General features: G+C 31.8%; 3 protein-coding genes across 3 annotated transcripts; 2 read left to right on the forward strand and 1 right to left on the reverse strand.

Annotated features, from left to right (window-relative positions):
* The first annotated feature begins 357 nt into the window (after window positions 1-357).
* LOC129321739 (uncharacterized) lies at window positions 358-5,619 on the forward strand. The gene is made up of 7 exons (XM_054967633.1): window positions 358-787; window positions 1,066-1,526; window positions 2,521-2,704; window positions 2,816-3,040; window positions 3,149-3,265; window positions 4,355-4,588; window positions 5,053-5,619. The coding sequence occupies exons 1-7, from the start codon at window positions 725-727 to the stop codon at window positions 5,266-5,268; spliced, it is 1,500 nt and encodes a 499-aa protein (XP_054823608.1). The 5' UTR covers window positions 358-724; the 3' UTR covers window positions 5,269-5,619.
* A 3,364-nt stretch (window positions 5,620-8,983) lies between these two features.
* On the forward strand, window positions 8,984-9,604 carry LOC129322581 (cell number regulator 2-like). The gene is made up of 2 exons (XM_054968879.1): window positions 8,984-9,134; window positions 9,405-9,604. Exons 1-2 carry the CDS (start codon window positions 8,984-8,986, stop codon window positions 9,602-9,604), a joined length of 351 nt encoding a protein of 116 aa, XP_054824854.1.
* A 4,278-nt stretch (window positions 9,605-13,882) lies between these two features.
* LOC129284325 (probable carboxylesterase 6) lies at window positions 13,883-15,243 on the reverse strand. Its single transcript, XM_054919751.1, has one exon. It carries the CDS (start codon window positions 15,213-15,215, stop codon window positions 14,130-14,132), a length of 1,086 nt encoding a protein of 361 aa, XP_054775726.1. The 5' UTR covers window positions 15,216-15,243; the 3' UTR covers window positions 13,883-14,129.
* Between the last annotated feature and the right edge of the window lie 7,659 nt (window positions 15,244-22,902).

Below are 22,902 nucleotides of genomic sequence, written 5' to 3' on the forward strand. Positions count from 1 at the left end.
CTACTTATCCTAGTAATACGTGACTCCCGCCGTATTTTTTTATAATAATAAAAGAAAAGGGCAAAAAAACTGAAATTTTGCTACCATGGTAACATGATGATCCATGATTCATCGTTGCATGGATATTTGACCTTTCTATTCATATCGACCGTTAAAACCTTTGCCCGCTTGGAGCCATCAACTGTCTCTTTTGATGTTTTGAAAGTTAATCACATCAATCAGAATCTATTAGCCCTTTACACCCTGAATTCCAGTTCCAGATTTCTTATCTTTCATTTTACAAAGAAAAGGTCTCAGTTTTTTTGTTTTTTGTTTTTGTTTTGGGTACAAAATTAGCCCCCAAGATGATTTCATCATGGCGCGTGGTGGGCGTGGCCAAGATCATCTCTCTCATGGCCTCCAAAAGTCCACCGAAAACGACTGTGGCAAGTCACGACGAACCTATACCTCTGCATTTCTCTGTTTCCGCTCTAAATATTCCAAAACCATTCCTCTTTCTGTTAGCCGTTGAGTCTCTGTTTCCCTTCCCCCCACTTTTATAGAGTTTCTTAATCTTCTCTATTCTGTATTCTAATTTGGATTATTCAAACCCTAAAATCACCATCCATTGACCTCCTGTTCCCACAACTTTTCGTCTTGGCACTTAAGTTTTCCTCTGCGGTTCGATCTCCGTTATGACCTCTTCTATATTATTGATCTCTGCAATGTTCCTCTATCGCTCCCAATGACGGACTCTCCCTTATCATCCGCCTCCTCCGATTTCGGTTCCGTCAACACCATCGATCAGGTAACGCAATTACTCTCTGATGTCAGGCATTTTCTCTTTGCCCACTGACTCCACCGTTTTAGTTCTCAAAATGCAAAATTTCACTGATTTTGTTTTGGCTATTCCAATTAATATGTAATAGTTGAAATAATTTTCCCACTTATTTATTAATCTGGATATCCCAATTTTCCGCTGTCTCCATCATTTTTGTTCTACCTGATCACCTCAATTTTTTTGGAGTGAGAATTCAATTGGGACATTTTCAATATGGTTGTTTAGTGGCTTTTTGTTTTTGATAGAATGCGGGGCGGAGTCGGGGAAGTGGGGGAGTTAGTGAAGTCGTGATCGTGCAGCAAACGCGTCGGTGGCATGACATTTTCTGGTTAGGAATATTTGTGATTCATTTGATTGGCCTGGGGTTCCTTCTGGGGCTTCTCGGCCTCAATAGGTTTAAGAAGGAGAACAGACTTAATATTGATAGGTATACTGCCCGGTTTTCGGAGAATAAAAATGGTTTGACCGAGGATTTCTGGCCTCTCTATGCTGTTGCTGGTGGAGTTGGGACTGTTCTTGGATGGAGTTGGTTGTTGTTGTTGGGTTCCCGTGGAAGTCTAATGATGAAAGTCTCGGTCCACATCCTCACCACTTATCTTGCAGTGATCAGTGTTCTGTGTTTCTGGACTGAGCAGTTTTTCTGGGGCGTCTTTTTTGCCACTGGGGCTGCTTTGCAGTTCTTGTACGTCATATCAGTCATAGACAGGTATTGGCAAGAGAAAGCCACTTGGGTGCTTTTTTGTTGGATGAAAATTGTTTTCTTTTTATCAATATTCTGCGTTAGGTTTGCTGGTCCACAAATTCGTACATTTGAAACTAGGATTTTGTATCTGATAATTGGTACAAATTTTTCTGAAGTTTTGAGAGGAAAAGAAATAGGGTAAATAAGTTTGCCTTCAAACTCTGCATACGAAACACTTTAGTGTATGTTGTTCATTGAAATCAACTTATGCGCAATGCCTAGTGTACAATTAAGGCAGAGAAAAGCACATTGACTACATTTTCATGCCAACTAGCTCCTACTGCGATAACTGCATCAATTCAATTGGAGCTCAACTGCTCAAGTGAATGTTTGTCTTTTTTTAATGGTTGCTGTAAATATTGGGACAAAATTTTCAATTTTAGTTTTTCATTGCTGAAACTGTTTCATCTTCAGATATGGTTGCCTTGAATTGTGAAATTTTGGTAATTTGAATGAGGTCTGAAAGATATAATTTTGATTTAATTCTGAATCTCGAGAAAGAGTATTTTAAAATAACTATGTGTAACAAAAGCATTACCTTATTTTTCCTCTGATGATATTTCAATTATAAGAGGTGCAGTATGTATTTGTGGATTTTGGTCATTCATTGGTGAAACCTTAGTTTATTAATGGATAGGTCCATATTCAATCTCTCTAGTTTTGAGTGGTAATTTGACATGAGTAGGATTACCTTGTATGGCATTTTAATCCGGAAATTTCATGCTGCAATGACTAGGTTAATCTTATGAATTACGGGTGCTTTCATGTATTAATGGATCTGTATGAGAAATTGCTAAATTTTGGTAGCTGGTTGGTATGGTCATTTGTTTTTAAATTTCAAGTTTATTCTGTTAACCTCTCTTGCCCTTTCCCCTTTTTGCTTTTTTTTTTTGTCTTCTGTTACAAAACGAAATAAATAATTCATTCTGGAAAATAATTTCTGCATTTGCTTCTGTAGACTTCCATTTACCATGTTGGTTCTACAAAAGGCTGTGAAGATGGTATGGAGTCTTCCTGAAGTTATGAGATTGGCGTATGCATTTATGCTTGTTTTGCTTTTATGGATGGCCTTATGGTCTTTTGGAGCAGCTGGTGTTGTGGCTTCAAGCATGGGTGATGGTGGACGCTGGTGGCTTCTTGTGGTGAGCTGGCAAGTTTTGCTTTTCATTCTATTCGTGTTGGGAGTAATTGAAAAGGCATATATGTAAGCTTTCCTCATCCGATTACATTGATATGTTTATTTGTGGATGCAGGTTTTCTCTGTAAGCTTATTTTGGACAGGCGCAGTACTTTGTAATACAGTACACGTCATTGTGTCTGGAATGGTGTTTCTTGTTCTTATTCATGGTGGCAGAGAAGCAGCATCAATGCCAGCTAACTCTCTATTGAAATCTCTTCGGTATGCTTTAACTACATCTTTTGGCAGCATTTGTTATGGCTCCTTATTTACAGCTGCTATTAGGACACTACGTTGGAAGGTATGCACTACTATATACTCTTGAAACTAATTTGCAAATCTTGATCTTTCTGTTCAGAAGCTTCTCTTTTGGCCTCGTATCTTATTAACGTTTTCTGAAGCCTTTCAGATACGGGGATTTCGGTCAAAGATTGGAAACAATGAGTGTTTGCTTTGCTGTGTTGATTTCCTTTTTCATCTAGTGGAGACTCTTGTCCGTTTCTTCAACAAGTATGCCTATGTTCTGGTATATTTCTACTTCTATGTCATTAATCTCTTTCACATGTGATAATTTTACATGACAATCAGATTTGAGATATTTCTGGCTTTCTTTTATTTTGAGATTACCCGTCATGGTAAAGAGTGAGAATGTTGAGTTGTGTGGGGCAGTTTCCATCCATTGGCTTATTCTGTTTTAACTATTTATATCATAAGGCGATCAGGAAGACCTAATTTTTATACATTTGTTTAAGTCTATAGCTGTTGAGTTTGTAAGTTAAATAGTGATGATTGAACTTCTGCAACAATTAATATCCTGAAAACTTCAACAGGAAATGGGGATTAGAAATTTGTTAAGATTTTTGGAAGATAAAATTTTATCACAAAATAGAAGAACATCTTGATGGGTGCCTCAATAGCATGGGGAATCCTACTCCAAAAACTAACATCTTGTTAGGGCTCTCCTTATGTAGCCCTTTACAAAATTATAGTATTTTTTATACCAATTGATAGATATCTAAGTGGGATAGAGAGCCTTGCCTCAAGAGATAGCTATTGAAGTGAGAAATCTAATCCACTGAAATACCCTATTAAGCATCTCATGCTATCAACATGGGACTTTAGCATGCCATGCTACCTTAGTCTCCGTCACAGCCTAATCTACGCCTCTCAGCTTTGAACCTAAAGATATTGGTGTTGCATCTGATGGTGGGAAATGACCAGATCCAAGAAGGTTGGAGCATGCCATGCTACCTTAGTCTACGTCACCGCCTAATCTATGCCTCTCAGCTTTGCACCTAAAGATATTGGTGTTGCATCTGGTGGTGGCAAATGACCAGATCCAAGAAGGTTGGACTTACAATTACTTAGTGTCTGTTTGGAACGCTCCTGCAAACCATGTTTTATTTTCGTAAAACACAAAAGTAGCCCTGCGATTTACTTAAAGTAAAATGCAGTCCCTGAAAATACTTTTTTTCGACAATTTAAAAGAAACATTTGTCCATTTTTCATTGGGGGGGGGTGAAATCCGACATGGACTTGTTTGTTGAAAGTAGCTTAACAATATTACTTCTTGGAAAACCAACTGTTGCACGTTGAATTTTCATGGCCGTTACAGATTGCTGTTAATGGTAAAAATTTTAACCATTCGGCAAGAGATGCATGGGAGTTATTCCAGTCAACTGGAGTTGAAGCACTCGTAGCCTATGATTGTTCTGGAGCTGTCCTGCTTATGGGCACCATTTTCGGTGGGCTGATTACTGGAACTTGCTCTGGTGTGTGGGCATGGATCAAATGGAGGGACAGAGTACTTATGATTGGATCCACGTCTATGTTGATGGGGATGGTCTTGGTAAGTATACAGTCCATCCAGCCTCGAGGTTCTTTCCATACATCACAAAACCTACTGGTGCTACTCTTTGCTTTTCAATTTCTTGTCTTATGTTCAGCGTCATTGCAGTGGCTGACACATACTGAAGTAAATGCATTTGTGCTTCATAGCTTCCTGTTTATCATATTTTTGCGATTGTTGACTATTGAAATCCATTTGGACCACACATCGTTTAAAGGTCAAATGGTAATAAAAGTTGGCAGCTTGGTTCTGAAGGTTTGCAGTACATGAGTAGAGTTTGGTTGAGGGGAGAGAATAAAAGTGGGAACTTAATGACCAAGAATTGGAATTTGACATGACAAGGAAGTAATAGGATATCTCAGAAGATATATTTACACTGTCTTATTCAAGCTAATAAATAGTGATGTACAGTGAAGGCTGCTAGTAGAAAATCCTAATATGACATGAAGCATGTACTGTTTCAGGTAGGAGTGGCAATGGTAGTGGTGGAAAGTGCTGTTACATCCATTTACATCTGCTATGCAGAAGACCCCTCATTGATTCATAGATGGGACACTGAATTTTTCAACCAGATGTCTGAGACACTGCATCAGCGACTTCAACATCGCAGCGCACGAGCTAGTGAGGTTAGAATATTATATCGGCTTGATGGGCTGGTTCAAGAAAATGCTTCAATTTAGGAATCACCTTCATTTATCCCACGTGAATTACTTTGCGTTTTCCTCCTCTTGCTTTCGTGGTTTGCCACAGGGTAATCGTTGTGTTTTTATGTTGCAAGTTATACAGGAACGGTAGAAAGAGTGTGTGCGGCTTTTTGTTGTTGTGGTACTAGTGTTGTGTTGAGAAGTTCATATTTGAACATGGTCTTCAATTTGTACCAGTGAAACATTAGACAAGGGAGAAAAGAATTGTAGCTTTTTTACAGTGTATCTTGGTCATCTTTGTGTATGTATTTACTTTACAAACTGCAAACTGTACAGTTTACCTATGTTTGATCGAAATAAAATTACAGTTTCATTGTTGAGATGGCAGTTGCTTTGTGTTTCTTTTGGTTTGTTTCTTCTTTCAACTTCAGGCTAGAAGATTCTTCTAGTCATTACAATTTTACTCGGCAACTTAATACTAAATATTTACTCATTCTAGTGCTTTCAATTTGTTAAAACATAAAACATGTTAAGCAGTATTTGGGATGTTAGTTTGCAAAGCATCAAATATGAGTTGCCGATTAAAAAACCATTCATTTCATTATATGTGAATAACAGTGAACAAAGGATTTATAGATGCTCCTCTAGTCTTATGTATAAAAGTTATTTTTTACATGTTTTACTAGTATTAAGAAAAACTTTAAAAATCATTAATTCTGTCTTAAAATTTAATAAATTATCAATTTTATTCTTATTAAATATACACACTTCAATAACATATTTTTTCTCTCCAACATTTAATTGAAGATAAAAAAGAAAATTTATAATAAAAATTTGATAATATGACTTATAAATAAAATCAAAAAAATTTTTTCTTTGCCTTATAAATAAGACTAGAGGGAGTCTAACAAGCATTGATCTTGGCATCAGAGGCCATGATTTTTAACACTGAGATTTCAGAATTGAGTTGAATGAAAAAACTGTTTTTGGGAGAGTTGTCCGTAATTAAGTTTAACAATATATGACTCAATTACATAACCGTTCTAAAAAATATATATATTCCTTTGCATTTTGCCTCTTCATTTCTAGCTGTTAAGGCACTTTTTCAGTCGTAGGACTATAATCATATCTTGGCCAAAGCAAATACACTTCATCATTTAAGAAAGCTTCCACTCACATGATTATTGTTGACTCACACAGAAAGACCCCAACTTTACAGCTCACGCTTTCATGGTGTCTTGTGTGCTTCCCTTCTTTCATGTACCTAACAACAAGAAGTCTCATCTTAACAGGAGAGGTCAAGTATATAGATTGTACGAAACTATTATGTTATATGGGCAGTCAATGTTTGATCATATTGTTTAATAAAAGGTCCGGCTCAATAATTTTATTAAATATTATTCTCTTTGATTTCTTTTATATCTGTCTTTACAAGATCTGAGACTATTATTTATATTTGTTTCACCTTTTTTATCAGTCACTAGCACATTTCAATAAATGATTTTCTACTATCTACTTCTCAATAAATGTCACGTATTTTTCTTTGTATATATATCACACTAAGTTTAAAATAAATTCAATTATTTGTAGCTTATAGAAAATGCAACTAAATATAATTTTATAACACATATTGATATTGATTGCTTTAGTTTTGGTTAGTTTTTTTCCTGATATATGCAGAATTGATGATAGATTTTGCCATTTTGTTGCTTATATTATGGTTATTGGTGAACAATCAAATCCCAGCAAATACAGTAAGTTGAACAGCACCAACTACTCATCTTAAAAGAAGTTTCATTTTTAGGACTTGCTTCTCTTCAGCTTTAATTTCGGCTTTTAGAATCACCCCCTCACTATTACTACAAGTTTTCAGGTTTGGACGCTGATTAATTAGATCTATTTGGGTTTTATTCTCCTAATTATAATAATGATTTTTACCAGTTCCGGCTGTTTTTTATCAGTTTTTCAAATAGCCTATATGTTAGGCCCAATTTTGAAAGTTCTCTAAGACTGAGTTAGGATTTGATTCTTTGGTTCAAGTGCTTTTAACTTAAGAGGCCTGTCATCAGTTGCTAATTCTAATTCCAGACGAAAGGATACATCATAAATATTTTTTCCATACATACAGACACACATATATATAAGTAATGAGATATTGCAATGAGAGGCAAACGTAAATTAAATTATGTAAATCAGTAACATTTTGTGAGGAATAATTAAGTCAAATCACCAATATCATCAACACTTCTTTTGGACCAAAATATAAGGTATCTTTTAGAAACTCTGCAATTGAAAAGATGTAATTTTTTTTAAGAGAGTTTCACCTAACTTTTTTTTTTTAAAATCATAAAGTAGTGGCCAGTGATAATGCAAATAAGGAGTTACTCCTTTAATTCTATTAATATGGTAAAATAGAGTTGGGAATATGGGCTAACTTAGACCATAGAGGTTGGCCCATATGGATTATGTAAAATGGGGTTATGTTGGGTTCAACTTATTTAAAATAAGTTTAAAAAATTTTAACCTAACCCAATTCATGGGTTGGCAGGTTAAATGAGCCAATCTACCAACCTATTTATTATTTGTTTCATAAATTTTTAAAAAATTATACTTAAATGAGAAGTTCTTTTAATGATATTCTATTCAATTAAAAAATTGGGAAAACATAATGATCAATTCCTATAATTTCATCGGGTTTTATTTTTAGTCCATGTAGTTTTTTTTTATTTTTAGTCCCTATGGTTTTAATTTTTTTTTTAGTGTTTTTAGTTTCTATAAGGACTGACAACATTGAAAAAATTACATGGACTAAAAACAAAATCTAATGAAACTATAGGGATCAAATATTATGTTTTTCCAAAAAAAAAAATACACATGAGATTCATCAATTTAATCATGATTTATTCCAAAATCCAATTGTCTTGTAGGGTTTTGGTGCTAAAACTCTCCTTTTTTATTTTTAATTTTATTTTATTTTTTATGAAATAATATGGGCTAAATGGATCAACCGTAATCCATTTGGGTCATAGGTTACTTGGTTTGGGCTAGAAAAGATTCATTTTTTGTGAGTCAATATTTTCCCAACGTAGCCCAACTTTTATAAGACTTTTATAACAGGATATCTGGGCCAACTCATATAAATTGACTCATATCTTGGCTCTAGCATAAAGAAAGAAAGTATTTATTTTGATTCTATTGATAAAATACATTAATTGTTAATGTATTTATTTTTATTTTTTTATCCTTATTAAATTAATGTTTGAAAGGCTATTAAATGGAAGAGTATTTCATTTTTAAAGAGGTTCAATAAATTTAAGGTTTTTCTTAGTTGCAATAAAAATGTTGACTTATATATAGGATTAAAGAAATATTTACTATTTATAAATTATAATGGGCATTCTCAAAATCATCGCAACATGCTTGCGACTTATGTATAATTTTATATATATAAATGATTTGATGATACGACTGACGAATTAACATGGAATTTTAATTTGGAAGATGATTCCAATGGTACAAACAAGAGCTTTATATATGGAATTGACCATAATAAAATACTGAAAACGTGAAAATCGGTAGGGCTTAGCTTAGGAGAGAATTAAGGGGACGTTTTCGGCATATCTATATATATAATGCCTGTGTTCTTCCTCGTATGGTTTGATCTTCTTCTTCTTGTTCAACATCATCATCATCACCATTTCAATATTATTGTAGCCACAGCTATTGCATTGGTTTTTGAAATGTTTGAAAAATGTATCACAGTGGGATGTATTCTCCATATCTGCAGACAAGTCCACCATATAATAACATTAACAACGCTCAACAAAACCAGCTGTATCAACCCTACGTGTACCCACCAATCATGCAACTTCCAGATACAACAACAGGACCTTGGTCTACAGGTCTCTGCATTTGTCCCGAGGATTGTCGGAGTTGCAAATACTCAATACATAATCCTTCTGAAACCAACTAATTAAGATTATCGACAATGTTGAGGTGGTCGTGTTTGAAATAACAGGTTGGTTACAATGTTTTGCCCATGAGTGACGTTCGGACGGGTATCAGAAGCCCTAGACTATGGCACAGTGCGTAAGTGTCCCTGAAACTAATGAAATCTAATGTTGTGAATGAATGATGTGAGTGAATGAACAGAATGTTGTGAATGAATGAAGCCTGTGTTGTGAGCGGAAGCCTGTACATGGTGCTGATGATAGGGTCGCTGCTGGGATGTTGCTGCGTGTGCACTTACTATTCCTGCTTCCACAGAACAAAGCTGAGGCAACAGTACTTGCTGGAGGAGCAGCCCTGCAATGATTTCTTCGTCCATTTCTTGCTGGAGGAGCTTCAGAACCGTGGCTACCTCATGTCCTAAGGTCTGATCATCAATCTCTCTCTCTCTCTCTCTCTCTCTCTCTCTCTCTTGTAATATGTTTATAAGTATAACAGACTATTTGCATTTTTGAAATCATGTTACATCAATTCAGTGAAGCCCCAGATGAGGAGATAAGGATAGCTTAATTTCTCAAATTATCAATTTGCTGTATATGTTGAAGTTGTCAATTATTACTTGATAATTGCCACTTGTCAGCTGTGGAGTTGTTTAATTAGCTAACCACTAAGTAACAATGAGAACATCAATAATTGACAATTTGAATAACTGACATAGACTTGTGAATAATTTTATGATTTCATGAGACTTTTGATTTGTATTTAGTTTGTTTATATTGGACTTGAGGGCGATTTTTCCTTGTATTTAAACGTACAATAAATAACCTAACATTTTTTGTTAAGACCGATGTCTATTACTAGTTTCATTCATAATTACTTTGGAAGTTATATATATACTAGACTCTAACTAGTTGGATTGAACTTGACTTGCCCTAAATAAGATTAGCTTTCCTTATAAAGACATGTTCTGCATGCATATAGACTTGAACACGAGACATCATGTTCAAGTAAAAAAAATGGTGTCCTTCTTAATTATTTTTTTCTCTGTTTTTTAATCTATATGAATGTGTGTGTGTCTGTATATGTATGTATGTAAGTATCATGTATGTATATGTTGATTTTTGTTTGGTAACATGAGGTTGACATTATGGTGTAGGGGGGCAAGGCAATGTTGAAAGGCAAAGACGAATGGCTCTGAATATTATGCAACCTGTTGGCTTACAAGTAGGCATGGTCCGTTAATTAGCAGTTTGTACATTTTTGTTCAGAGCATCTTCGGAAAAGGAAAAAAATTCTGCACAAATCTTTGTATATTTTTTTATTCATAAATGTCTTCGGCAAAATATAACGAATGTATGATTCTCTGATGAAAATATGATATTTGTATATATTTTGTAAACTATTATAAAAGTCATTGTACGTTGATCCCAATTACCTAACTGTGGGCGAGGTCGATTTTTAGATATCTTCCTACTCACAGCCTATAATATTGGATTATAATTTTCTTATATTAATTTACATGGTAAGATTATGTATGAGATTTTTAATTTTTATCATCAGTTGATGCTATAGAAATAATGTATGAGATCGTATCAGAAAATGCAAATAATGGATAAGACACTTGCTAAGCCTTTTGGGCCTGGGGTTGTTTCATTTACGCTTAAGACAATTAAGGTAAAGCCCAAGATTTTTTTGTTTTTTGAAAATAATTTTGATCTCATAATAAGGCACTTCCAATTCTAATTATGTATAATATGTATGTATGTATAGATAATACGGGCTAAAAAGATGAAGTGTAATTGGATAAAATGGATACTTTGCCCGGGAAAAAAAAAACAATAAAAAAAGGATTTGATTGGAAAAATGCCTGAATCTGGTTGATGTGTCTTATTGCAAGTCATTTGATCAAATTGACGGCGGTAATTGATTTGGGTGCAAAACAGTAAATTCCTTAGTTTGAACTAATTACGTCTCAATTAATGAGACACTTTTTGAAGATTGAATATTTTAAAATATAAAATATTTTAATAAAAATAAAATTTTATTAATAAAATTTTTTAATATTATCTTTTATATTATATTTTCTTTCTCTAAAATTTTTTTGTATTAAATGAGAATCCATCTTGGGTGCTTGTCACTTATCCTCATCCGGTTGAAAAATCTGAATAATTTAAATTTAAAGAATTAATTTAATATTTTTATTTTATATTTTTTAAAATAAAAATTTATAAAATATTATAAAAAAGTTTTAATAAATCTTTTCATGACTAATTGAATCTATATTTAATCTGGAGGGTCTAATTTGATACTAAAATTTTTATATTTTTTTATATTTATTATTTAAAAGTATTCTGTACAACCCAAATTTAAAATTTCTAACTTGTAATTTTTTAAAAAATATTTTTAAAAAATTTATAGATAAAAGATTATATATTTTATTTTTTAATATTGCATTCATCAAAATAAAAAATAAAAAATTAAAATTTGAACCTTGCAGATAAAAATTTGATATTGAATCTGGACCGTTCAGAATACATGTAGATAATTGATTTTAAAAAATTATAATACTAAATTAGATCAATACTATCCAAATTGACGATAAACATAATTATAAAAAAGTATAAATTTTTATTTTAATAAATATAAAATTAAATTAAAATAAAAAAATAAAAAATTTGGGTCATCCCTAATTTCTTTTGACCGATGAGCACCTTAGTGCTCAACAACTTGCTAAGCACGAAGAAGAACCCATTAAATGAATAATATTTTTAAAAGTTTATATTTTTGTCTTAAAAAAATAAAGTTGTAAAGTGTATTAAATGAGTTTTATTAGTTTGTGTGATTTTTTTTAACAAGTATCTTATAAATTAGGATGGTGAAATTACCTAATTTTGTTGCCTTGCCACTTATTACAATCTTAAAACTAATAATATGATTAGTTGATAAACTAAGCATAGTGACAACAAAGCCAAAAATAAAAACAATGAACCAAAGTGAGTAACAATTAAGCATTAATATTATGTTTAGAGATTATGTCAAACATGTTGATGACCTAACTAAATTTGCTTAGACACTTACTTCAAAAGACTATTTCTTTAACCATCCTCCTCAGCTTATTCGAGAAGAGGAGGAAGGGGAGAGACATGATTTATTGAATGTATCTTGATCTTCTAAACTTGTGCTAAATGTAAATTTAGTTGTTTGTGTATAATGTTATATAGACTTATGTTATTTGTCCAGAAAAAAAAGAGAGAATTACAGTGAGGCTCTTCTCAAAAAAACTAATCATGAACAAGGATTAATAACAAATTTCATTCAAGAAACAACAAGTCATGTTTTCATATTTTAATAACAATTCATTCTGAATTGATCTTTATTTATAATAAATTTTTTTGAAAAGAGATTGGCTGTAGTTCTCCCCAAAAAATATAACTTTATATTTCAAAATCCTTAAGATAAGATGCGAAGTCCAAGGAATTGAGTTGTCAAACAAAAAATCGATGAAATTAGATAAGAGGCCGTAATGCATCGCACACTGTGGAAAATGAACCACAATGTTTATATGTAGCTTGTTAATAGTAAAACTAAAACCTATTACAAATTTCATGTTATATTTAGACATTTTCTTTATCCAAGATAAATCTTACTATTCATAATTTAAAATAACGTACTACAAATTTTATATTTTCTATTGAAATATTGGTATTATACTAGAGTAGATTTGTGCATGCCTAACGAACAATTTAGCATACAATAATATATTTCTCATTTCCACCATTCATTTTAATTTAATTTAAATCATTATATTTTAATTTGGATGGATTAAATTTTATACACTTTTTGATCGTTTTTAATTTAATTAAATAAACTGTGATTCACGTTCTTTAAGGTTCTTAGCTAAATTATTTGATCAACATCTTAATCCGTCAAGATATAATCATTCATCATCTTTAACGCATGTCACACCCAACCATGTTTCCCAAAAATAAAAATAAAAAAGGAATCTAAACTAATTTTCTTTAGACATACACCAATGACCAATCAATTCGAGGTCTTAAAATAAGTCCATGCATTCCAAAAGCTGTACAAATCTGAAGACAAACTCATTAGTGTACTCAAATGAAGGAAAAAAAAAACATCATTTGAACATGATAGATAATAGTATTTCACGCAAAGCATGTGGGAAAGAGAGAAGAAATGACATAAAAAAATTAATTATATTAGTGTCTGCTTTTTTCTTTTTCTATTATTCTTTATGCCTTTTCTAAAATTATAAAGGATTTTTTTATGAGGGACCCACACCCATATTTACAACTTACAATCTTTTCCGGTAGTAGGTAAAGATATTTACGCGTCCACACCTATGGAGGATATCAACTTTGACCTTTATTTGAAACGTGAAGAAAATAGAAATAAGATAAAACTAGGAGAAAAAGTGTTTTTCACTCTAATTTTCTTCGAATTTTTTCATGGAAAAAAGAGAAAGTAAAAGAAAAACTTTATACTAAGAAGAAAAAATTATTTTTATTTCACTTTTTTTCAATATTTTTTCTCTTTTTATTTTCTTTTCATCTCAAACAAAACGCGGCGCTTAGACGAATCCACAAAAAAAAAAAAAAGCGGCGCTGAGTGCCACACGTAATATGAAGTATTTATTATCATTTATTAATACTCAATTCAGATTTAGGTTATACTCCAAACAAAAGGTAAAGCACTTTCAACGTATCTGTTTTTCATTACAAAAGTTGAGATCGATGATAACCAAACTAGACGCTAAGTAAGAACTATCAAATCTTTTCCATTCCATGTTGGTTTTTACCTCTTTATACTAACACAGTATATATATTTTATATATATATATATATATATAGACACACAACACAAATGCTTGGATAAATAAGTGCAGAAAAGAGAATGTGAATGAATGAAGTGCAGAATTGTAGAACAGATCATAGACCCATGATGAAGGATTTGATACGAGCCATCAATTCTTGTGTTTGGTTCTGTGACATCTGAGGTTTGCTCAGAATCTGAAACGCATGGCCTACTCCTTTGCACACCAAGTGTTCGACCTTTTTCCCAGCTCGTACGAGAGCACCACACAACTCCAAGTTCTGATCTTTCAATATATCCAACTCCGACACACACACCAACACAGGACAAAGCCTCAATTCCTCCAATCTCACCGACCCTTTTCCCATTGGGTTGCACCATTCATGGTCACGGTTCGAACCACGAGGCAGAGCCAATCGCCAGTACGTGTCCGAAGCAGCCAAGCTCAGTGCAGAGCTCGATGGAGCTTCACCCATCTTCTTCTCTGATGCTGTTCTTGCTTCTCCTCCAAAGAAAGGTTGTATCAGAATCATACCCTTCACGTCCAAAGGCCTTATGGCTGATGATGAAGTTTCGTGTGTTGACAGATTTAAGGCTACATGATAGGCTATATTGGCACCAGCACTGTCTCCTGCTAGGAAGATTCTAGAAAAGTTGCATTTTTGAATCCACCATTGACTAGCTACATCGTCACAGTGGTATCGGATTTGGTGTTTGATCCAGATCAGGGATTTGAAACCATCTTCATAAGCAGCAGGAAGAGGGTTTTCTGGGGCTAGACGATAATTTAGTGACATGATCAGGCAGTTAAGTTTGGATGAGAGCTTAGAGAGGAACTCGTGGTAACAGAGCCAAGAGGCAGAACCAACACAGAAGCCACCACCATGGAAATAGATCAGTAAAGGAAGCTTCTGGTGAGGATTATGGTGAGAATTTGTGGTGTTAGGGACATAGAAACGTGCCCAAGTGCCTGTAAAATTGTCAATGGCCATGTCTTTTGAGGTCACGTTGAGATCTGGACAAGGAGAAGCTGGGACACAGGGCACAATCTGGGGTCGCTCCACGTGTCCATCTTTATGTACTATGATGAGCCTTTCAATTTCCTCAAGCACACCGCCATGGTGGTGGTGGTGTTGATGGTAGATTTCTTTGCTTCTGTATTGACGGCCATGGCCATGGCTTGATGTGGTCTTTGTTTTCATGTAGCGGGAGAGGGAAAGGGAGGGGGAAGGGGGGGGGGGGGGGGAGAGAGAGAGAGGTTGCTAAAAGAAACAAAGAGTTTGGAAAATATTTGAAGTGACAGGTTTGAACTTTGAAGCCTTACCGGTTACCAGACAAATGGCCCTTATATAATTATAGACACACGCACGCACGCGCACACACACTAAAAGGCATGGAAGAAAAGCGCGTGAATGTACAGATGGTCGCCCTTGTGTTTCTTCTGACGTTGTCTCATCTATTTTGAAGATTCTAATTCCAATTACTAATCACCCTGATTGTATCAAGTGGTCTAGAAATTTCTTAGGGAATTATTCGTTCAAGGATGTTTACAAATTCTGCCTTCAACCTACTGTTTCTGATCCACCTCCTTTTACAGACTGGTCTTTGATTTAATCATTAAAAATTCAGTCAAGAATTAAGGTTTTTCTTTAGAAAATTACTTGGCGACTACTTCCAACTTCCTCTTTCTTAAAATTTCATCATATTCCTATTGAGGAAATTTGTGTTTTTTGTAGAATAAGTGATGAAAGTTTGGATCGTTTGTTTCTGCATTGCAGTTTTGCTAAAGCTTGTTGGTTTGCGAGTCACTTAAATTTTATAATTAATACTCAACCATCATGGGATTTACTACATTGGTTCTCTGCATGGTTAATCACTTCAAGATCATAAAGATAATCCAAATGTGTCTGATATTTTACCATTTAATATTTTAAACATAATTTGGTATCTCCGAAATCAGAGTTGTTTTGCAAGTAAATCTTTTATTCCGCAGGATGTTATCACTCAAGCAACATCAAGAGCAGCTGAATTCTTAAGGAACATTTCTATTTCATCGAACAGATCAAGGGTGCTAGTGTGGAGACAATCTCAGACTCAGATGGCGGACAAACAGTCCTTTCAAAAGCAATTTCAATAAAGTTGGATGATTGAGTTCACTCACTTTAAGAAATGAAGGTTTAAGAGAACTATGCAAATAACTATTTTCTGGAAGGGCTCGATCATTCATTTTTGGAGATATTTCTTATTTACTCGAATTAAAAAATTTCAACTTCAGATGGAGCGTCTTCATAATGTTATCATTTTCTTACAAGAACAAAATAATACTTCTAGTTATTGTGGTTCTATTATAATATTACGCTGCATAAATCTTCATATATTAAGTTTATAATTGGACATAGTAAGATATCATGGCTTTTGCAATCTTTACAAAAAGGATATTGGTGTCTTAAATAGGACAATATAATGTCGTAATTTTTATTATTGAATTTAAGTTTTTGGTTTTCATGAAAAAGTAATTAGCCTAATTTATTTAACTCTTGTAAAACATTACTATTTAATAGTATTTCCAACCGAAATTTTAGCGATGCACCAAATGATTGTTAAGAATAATTATGAAATTATGTATTCAGATATTTAAAAAAAGTTAAAAATAATTTTATATGTATTTTCAATTATATAGGAGAGTTGTCCTAATTAAATTTGGTAATGTTTAGCTTGAATCTGGTTTAATAATATCACATGTCAGATAATTATATTAAATTTATAAAAAAAAACTTTAACAAATCATATTATTTATAAATACACAAGATTTGACAAAAGAACATATCTTGTTATATATATGTATGTATGTATGTATGTATATAACTATATTGAAAGGGAAGAAGAATGACCAGTGAAATTGTGAGCAATGTTTTAAAATCCCATTGACCGATAAACCAAAAAAAATTAATGAGTTATGGTTCTTATGATTTAACCGATTAAATTGGTGGCCAAATGATGATATAACAATTAAATAAAAAAAATATTTACATGAAAAAATAGGTTAACAAGATTCCATCTTTTGGGGTTTCAAATTTTTTTTAAGTCTTCAAAGACCCTTCTAGTCAAAACGGGTTAATCCAAATCAATTACTAAAACTAGGCAAATAGTTGAACCAATTGTTTTCTTCTCCAACCGACGGTTTAACCATTTAGGTTGATTTAGGTCTGAAAACATTGATAGTGAAAATGACCAAGCTTTGTTAAGTGTTTTTTTTTAACATAATTACATATCTAAGACTTAAACTTGAGATGGGTGTTATAACTACCAACACTTTTATGTGACAAGTGAAACCTTATCTTGAATGAGAGGAAGAGATGAGTGAATCTTTATGTGACAAGTGGGTAATAGGGATATGTCCACCTGAATTCAAATGTGGCGGGGCATACTTACGTATGTGACTGCCTTGGCCTACCATTTTCGGAATTCAACGCACCTGAACATACAAAAAAAGAAGCCTACTTGAAAAAATATCCATACAATTTTTTAGTTTTGACTTTGAATTTTATAAGAATTAAAATTGAAATATGTTTTATTATAGAGAAATTAATAATAATAATTTTGTATTGTTTTCAATTAAGTGATAAAAATTTAAAATATTTTTTGTCACAAATTAATTTCTTTAATATTAGATTCAGCGAACCAAATAAAAATCTTGCAGAAAAGGTAGACAAATCACTTTTGTGTGAAAATTAAATTAATTAGGTGAGATATGATGGTGTTTGTTTGCCACTGTTAAGTTTCAAAAATGATGGTAAGCTGCACATTAAACAGTATGAGTGCATAAATTAGATGACTCGGTTTCACACGCCAGTCTCACATATTTGACCTTCGTCAATATAATCATAATCCCCCTTTCATTTTACATGTCACTTCTTTTTAATATAATTTAAATAATCAAGTCAATCTATTACCCTTCAGTCATTATATATATAGCCCATATATATATATATATATCCATTCACCTATTTACCCATATTATCTCTTCTAATCACAATATAAGTCATTTTTTTAAAAACTTTACTTAATCCAAAATATAAGACATATGATAGCTGTTATATAAATTTTTTCAATTACTCTCTTACTTTGTCAAGTAATTAATGAGAGTGCTTTAAATAAGTAAAATGTCATATTTAGAAGCACGTTTAGAAGGATGTAAATTTAAAAAAAAAAAATTTTAATCAAATTTTTTTTTTTCGAAAGAACGTAAGCAGCCGCAACACATTTTACTATAGGACTAGTATCTGTCGGTAATAGTAAAAATACGTGATTTTCATTTGCTTTATCGAGTGGATGATTAGATCAAGCCATGTTCTATATAAAAATGTGCCGAATTGAGGAAGCATAACCAAATTTAACCAACTTAAGAAACTGTAGTTATAGCATTAAAATTGTTAAAAAAATGCAACTTTCTAATTTTTTTTTCTTTGTAATTAATTAATAATCACGCTAAATTGCTGTATAGTGGTTCAATTTATAATAAATAAAAAAGAAGTAAAATTGAAAAGAATAATTAACTACTCTAATTTTATCTTATATTAAGGACCAAATTAAAAAAGTTTTCAAAATTTATCTTATATTAAGGACCGGAGGAAGCAGGAAAGAGGAGGGAACATGTTGACAAAGGAAGCAGCGAAAGCATTGACAATGTTGACATGCCATGAAGAAACAAGAAAGACAGAGCACAAATAATGGTGATAGTGGAATAACCCACAATACTATGGCCCCATCTTCTTCACTTTCTGGTTGCCTCCCACAATTAACCATCATCATTGCATTGTAATTAATTCATTTACATCACATCTACATTTTTGTGGCACAGCAAGTAATTAAGTCAACGATCATTAAAGTATTGAACAATTGATTGGATCAATCATTAAATCAGTCAAGATATTAGTTCAAAATTAGTTAATCAGACATCTTATGAAAAACATTAAACTTATCAAGATACTAGCTTAATAGTTTATCAGTTCACCTAGAGCCGGATTAACTTGATTTTCATTACTATGATGATCCTTTTAATTCTATAAAGAATGGTAACTACTTATTTATTTAGAGTATTGTCATTAAGTTTAATTAAGCTAGCTCATTAGCAAATAATCGATCAATAAACTCACGCATGTAGGTCGTAGTACTAGCTAAGTCGATTGGAAAAGATAAAGTATTCTTAAAGCAAAGTCTCAAATTTAAACATTGTAAAAGGAGAAAATCATGTTGGAGGAGCTTGTTTGAACATTAATTGACGTACTCAATTCAATTGTGAATCAATTGGTACTACTAAATACTAAAGAGTTTATAAAAATAATAACATTAGAAACTAAAAGAAGGCCAAAGGTACTTTGTATAAGATTTTAGTTTGATTCCTTAATTTTAAAAAGTATATTTTTTTTAATTTACATGGGGTATTTGTTATACCACTTTTCACCCAAATTAATTCAAACCCCTGCTATGTGCCACCATTATTACCCATGGCAAGCTCACAGGTATTTTGGAGATATTTTTAACATGTTTATTTAACACAAGTGTATCTCATAGGAATCGAACTTGAGCCCCATAATAAGCTAATTTAACCCTCTCAACTAATACAATTAAGTGCCTTGATCAGTATTTATAAAGTGTATTTTCAATCACTAAACTCTAAGACCAGTAGTCTCAAATGATGGTATATATTTTGTACCAATCATTACCATTAAAAAAACTAAATTTCATATATTAATATTTAGAAATATTTTATCAATATTTACAATTTCAATGTCAACATTTTTTATTAATGAAACTAATAATATTAAGATTAAAAGAGTTAAAAAGATATTTTATAAAATTTAAAAAATAAAATATTAAAATAAAGCCTTTGAATTAAATTAAAGGACAAAAATATAATTTTACCCTAAAAAAATCACATAAATCGTAGGGTTTGGTTTGGAAGGGGGGACAGTTAGAAGAAAGACTCCTATAGTCCTATTTAGCTCCAATAACACTTAAATTATAAAATACTCCTTCCATCCTAATTTATAAATGCTTTTAAAAAAATTAATATTTTAAAATATAAGACACTTTAATAAAAGTAATGTTTTATGAATGATATTTTTCTATTGTTACTCTTTCAATTACATTTTGATCTCTTTTTTTAATATTCTTTCACAATATAGAGTATTAAATGAAGAGATTTTTTATTCTTATTTTTATTTTTAAAAAATAAAATTGTAAAGTATATTTAATGAGTTTCATTAATATGTAAAATTTTACTCAAAAATATTTTATAATTTTGAACAGAGGCAATAATATATTACCAAATACCAAATAGTAGCATTTAAAATTAAAAAAAAAAAAATATCATACCATCTAGAACAATCATGACAATATAATGTTTTGGTTCATTTCTTTATTGACATGTTTTAATTTTAATTAAACATTGCAAAAGTTTAATTCAAACACTCGACTGATTTTATTTTTACCGTACAAGCTAGCCGTATGATCTATGTCCCTTAATTAACTATATTAAAGAGGTTAACTAGCGTGAGGATGATATAATTATTATTAACAATGAAATACTTATTTTCACATGTTAATTAGAATGAATTTAGAGAATGTAAAATAAATTTGAATAATACTCAGATAGAAATTGTATCGGTACCTAGCTAGCTAGTGCATATCATAAAAAGATGCACTAAGTCGAAAGCTAAAGATTTGAGGATGACCATAAAAGTGGTGCTAAGTGGGTGAGTTGGACTAATTGTGAGGTCAAATCTCATCCTTCTAATGTCTTCTTTGTTATTATTTGCTTTTGAGAAAAATATAACACACCCTCTTCTCACTTGTGAGCTTATTATTGCACACCACATCATGTTCCAAAGAAAAACTTTCATGTTTCAACCCTCACTTTTCTGGGGACTGTTGAACATAATTTCTTCCAATATATGCGTTGATATAATTGTCCACGTCTGTTCTAGTAGTAGCGCTACCTTCCTATATTTTTTAGATGTCTCGGGCTCGATCCTAATGTTGACATGTTTATATGCATGTGTGTATTTAATTTGATCATAATTTAAAAAAAAACATGCATTCTTTTCTCTTTTTTTTATAGGAAAAAGTTTAAATGTATTAAGTTTTGAGAATTCACTGAAATTAAGACATATATTCAAACTCAGAGTACTTAAAAAAGTAATTACCTATCAATATATAATAATTTTTTAATTTTCCACTCAAACGAACTTGTAATATTATTATTCAAATTGTAGACTTATCACTGTTATAATGTTTTAATTAAAAATGTTATACTAAGAATATAACAAAATCCATTCAAACATATTTTTCTCTAAAATTTATCATAAAAATTACGAGTTAATTTTTAAAAGAAACAAATCCAAGGGGATCCGGATAAAGCTTCAAACGTATTAAAAGATCTTTTTTTTTTTGAAAGATCAAAATATTCCAAAAACTTGTAAATGACAAAGACATATACATAAATGTGTTCACTACTTCACTTGGACTACACACTTTATAATATTCTCTCTTTCCGTAGGTCCTTTCACAAGCAAGTGGAGCGACAAGATAAGAAATATTAGAACAATCATGTGTCCTTCACGTGGTATATCTAAACATGAAAGTATGGAATATTTTGTATTCTGCATACTACCTCTTGATCCATAATACAGACTTTTAATAAATATTTCTCAGCTCTAAAAAAATGAGTTGACACTCTAATCTTTTAAAAAAATCACATATCTTTCTAATTATACTATCACCAAATGACTTATATAAGTTCCTTAATATTAGTAAACAATTTAAAAAATAATAAATGAAATATATGTATTATTAGAAAAAAAAAATTATAAGAATTACTTAATGTCCTATATTTTGGACCAAGCATGACTTTTTTTTTAAAAAAAAATCCATATTAATGTGAGGGATTAGAGGGAGCATATAAGTATCTCAAGTTCCCAACCCAGACATTATTCATCATAAATTAATTCAGCTAGCAATATAATACACACACACACACACACACTTTACATTGACTCAGCTTACATGACCTGAGTTTTTGTCCAGAGTTCAATCCAAGTCGTTTAGATTTTTTATCCCCCCACTAAGTCAAACTACTGGGTAACTATAAATTATGTATTTGCAGAATCTATTAAACAATAACTAAATAAGTACTAATTTATCCACTCAAAGTGATGTATTCAATGTAAATATGGTGTACGAAGAGAATGGGTGCTGACTGCAGAGAGTTTTACGCTTACATTGTAAATCCCACCCATTTAATACCGGTCTGTTTGATTTTGTGTTGGCAAAATTGTGGTTAGAGTAATATTGATTTGCAAACATGATTTAAGGCAAAATTGAGGTTAGTCAAAATTAAAATTGACCAAAAGCAACTACATGTTACTTCTTTCCCAATCATAATTTTGAACTGAAACGTGATTTAAAAAAAAAAAAGCATATGCTGTTTTGTTTTGACATTTTTAATTGTGATTTTAAAAATTGTACTGTTTGATATCCATTCTCAACAATACATAATTTGAGCTTCAAAACCATACCTTTTGGCTTTCCAACACTAACCAAACAAAAACTTGAGGCCAATTGAAGTTTTCATGCTGGAACTTCTCACATAAGTAAAGTGAGGATATTGGGGTTTGAATAAAAGGGATGACCAAAACCTCCGAAGACAATAAGAGAGAAACAAATATTCTATTTGTCTATATATTAATAAACTGTAATTATAAGCAATTAGTGACAATTAACCTAAGTATCAGAGAGGGAGGGGGGAGACAGGAATTACCGACAATAATGAAAACTAGATCACATCAACTATAGATCACAAAAGTCACTCAAGAAAAAAAAAAAAAA

This window comes from Prosopis cineraria, unplaced genomic scaffold (assembly GCF_029017545.1).
Source record: "Prosopis cineraria cultivar Desert tree isolate PC_DT_omini unplaced genomic scaffold, ASM2901754v1 PC10, whole genome shotgun sequence".
Taxonomy (NCBI): Eukaryota; Viridiplantae; Streptophyta; class Magnoliopsida; order Fabales; family Fabaceae; genus Prosopis; species Prosopis cineraria.

Coding starts and splice junctions, on each gene's coding strand:
- LOC129321739 (XM_054967633.1), top strand. CDS start 725: ATGACGGACTCTCCCTTATCATCCGCCTCCTCCGATTTCGGTTCCGTC. Junction 2,705..2,815: donor GACGCTGGTGGCTTCTTGTG/GTGAGCTGGCAA, acceptor TTGTGGATGCAG/GTTTTCTCTGTAAGCTTATT. Junction 4,589..5,052: donor TGTTGATGGGGATGGTCTTG/GTAAGTATACAG, acceptor GTACTGTTTCAG/GTAGGAGTGGCAATGGTAGT.
- LOC129322581 (XM_054968879.1), top strand. CDS start 8,984: ATGTATCACAGTGGGATGTATTCTCCATATCTGCAGACAAGTCCACCA. Junction 9,135..9,404: donor AACAGGACCTTGGTCTACAG/GTCTCTGCATTT, acceptor GAATGAATGAAG/CCTGTGTTGTGAGCGGAAGC.
- LOC129284325 (XM_054919751.1), bottom strand. CDS start 15,215: ATGAAAACAAAGACCACATCAAGCCATGGCCATGGCCGTCAATACAGA.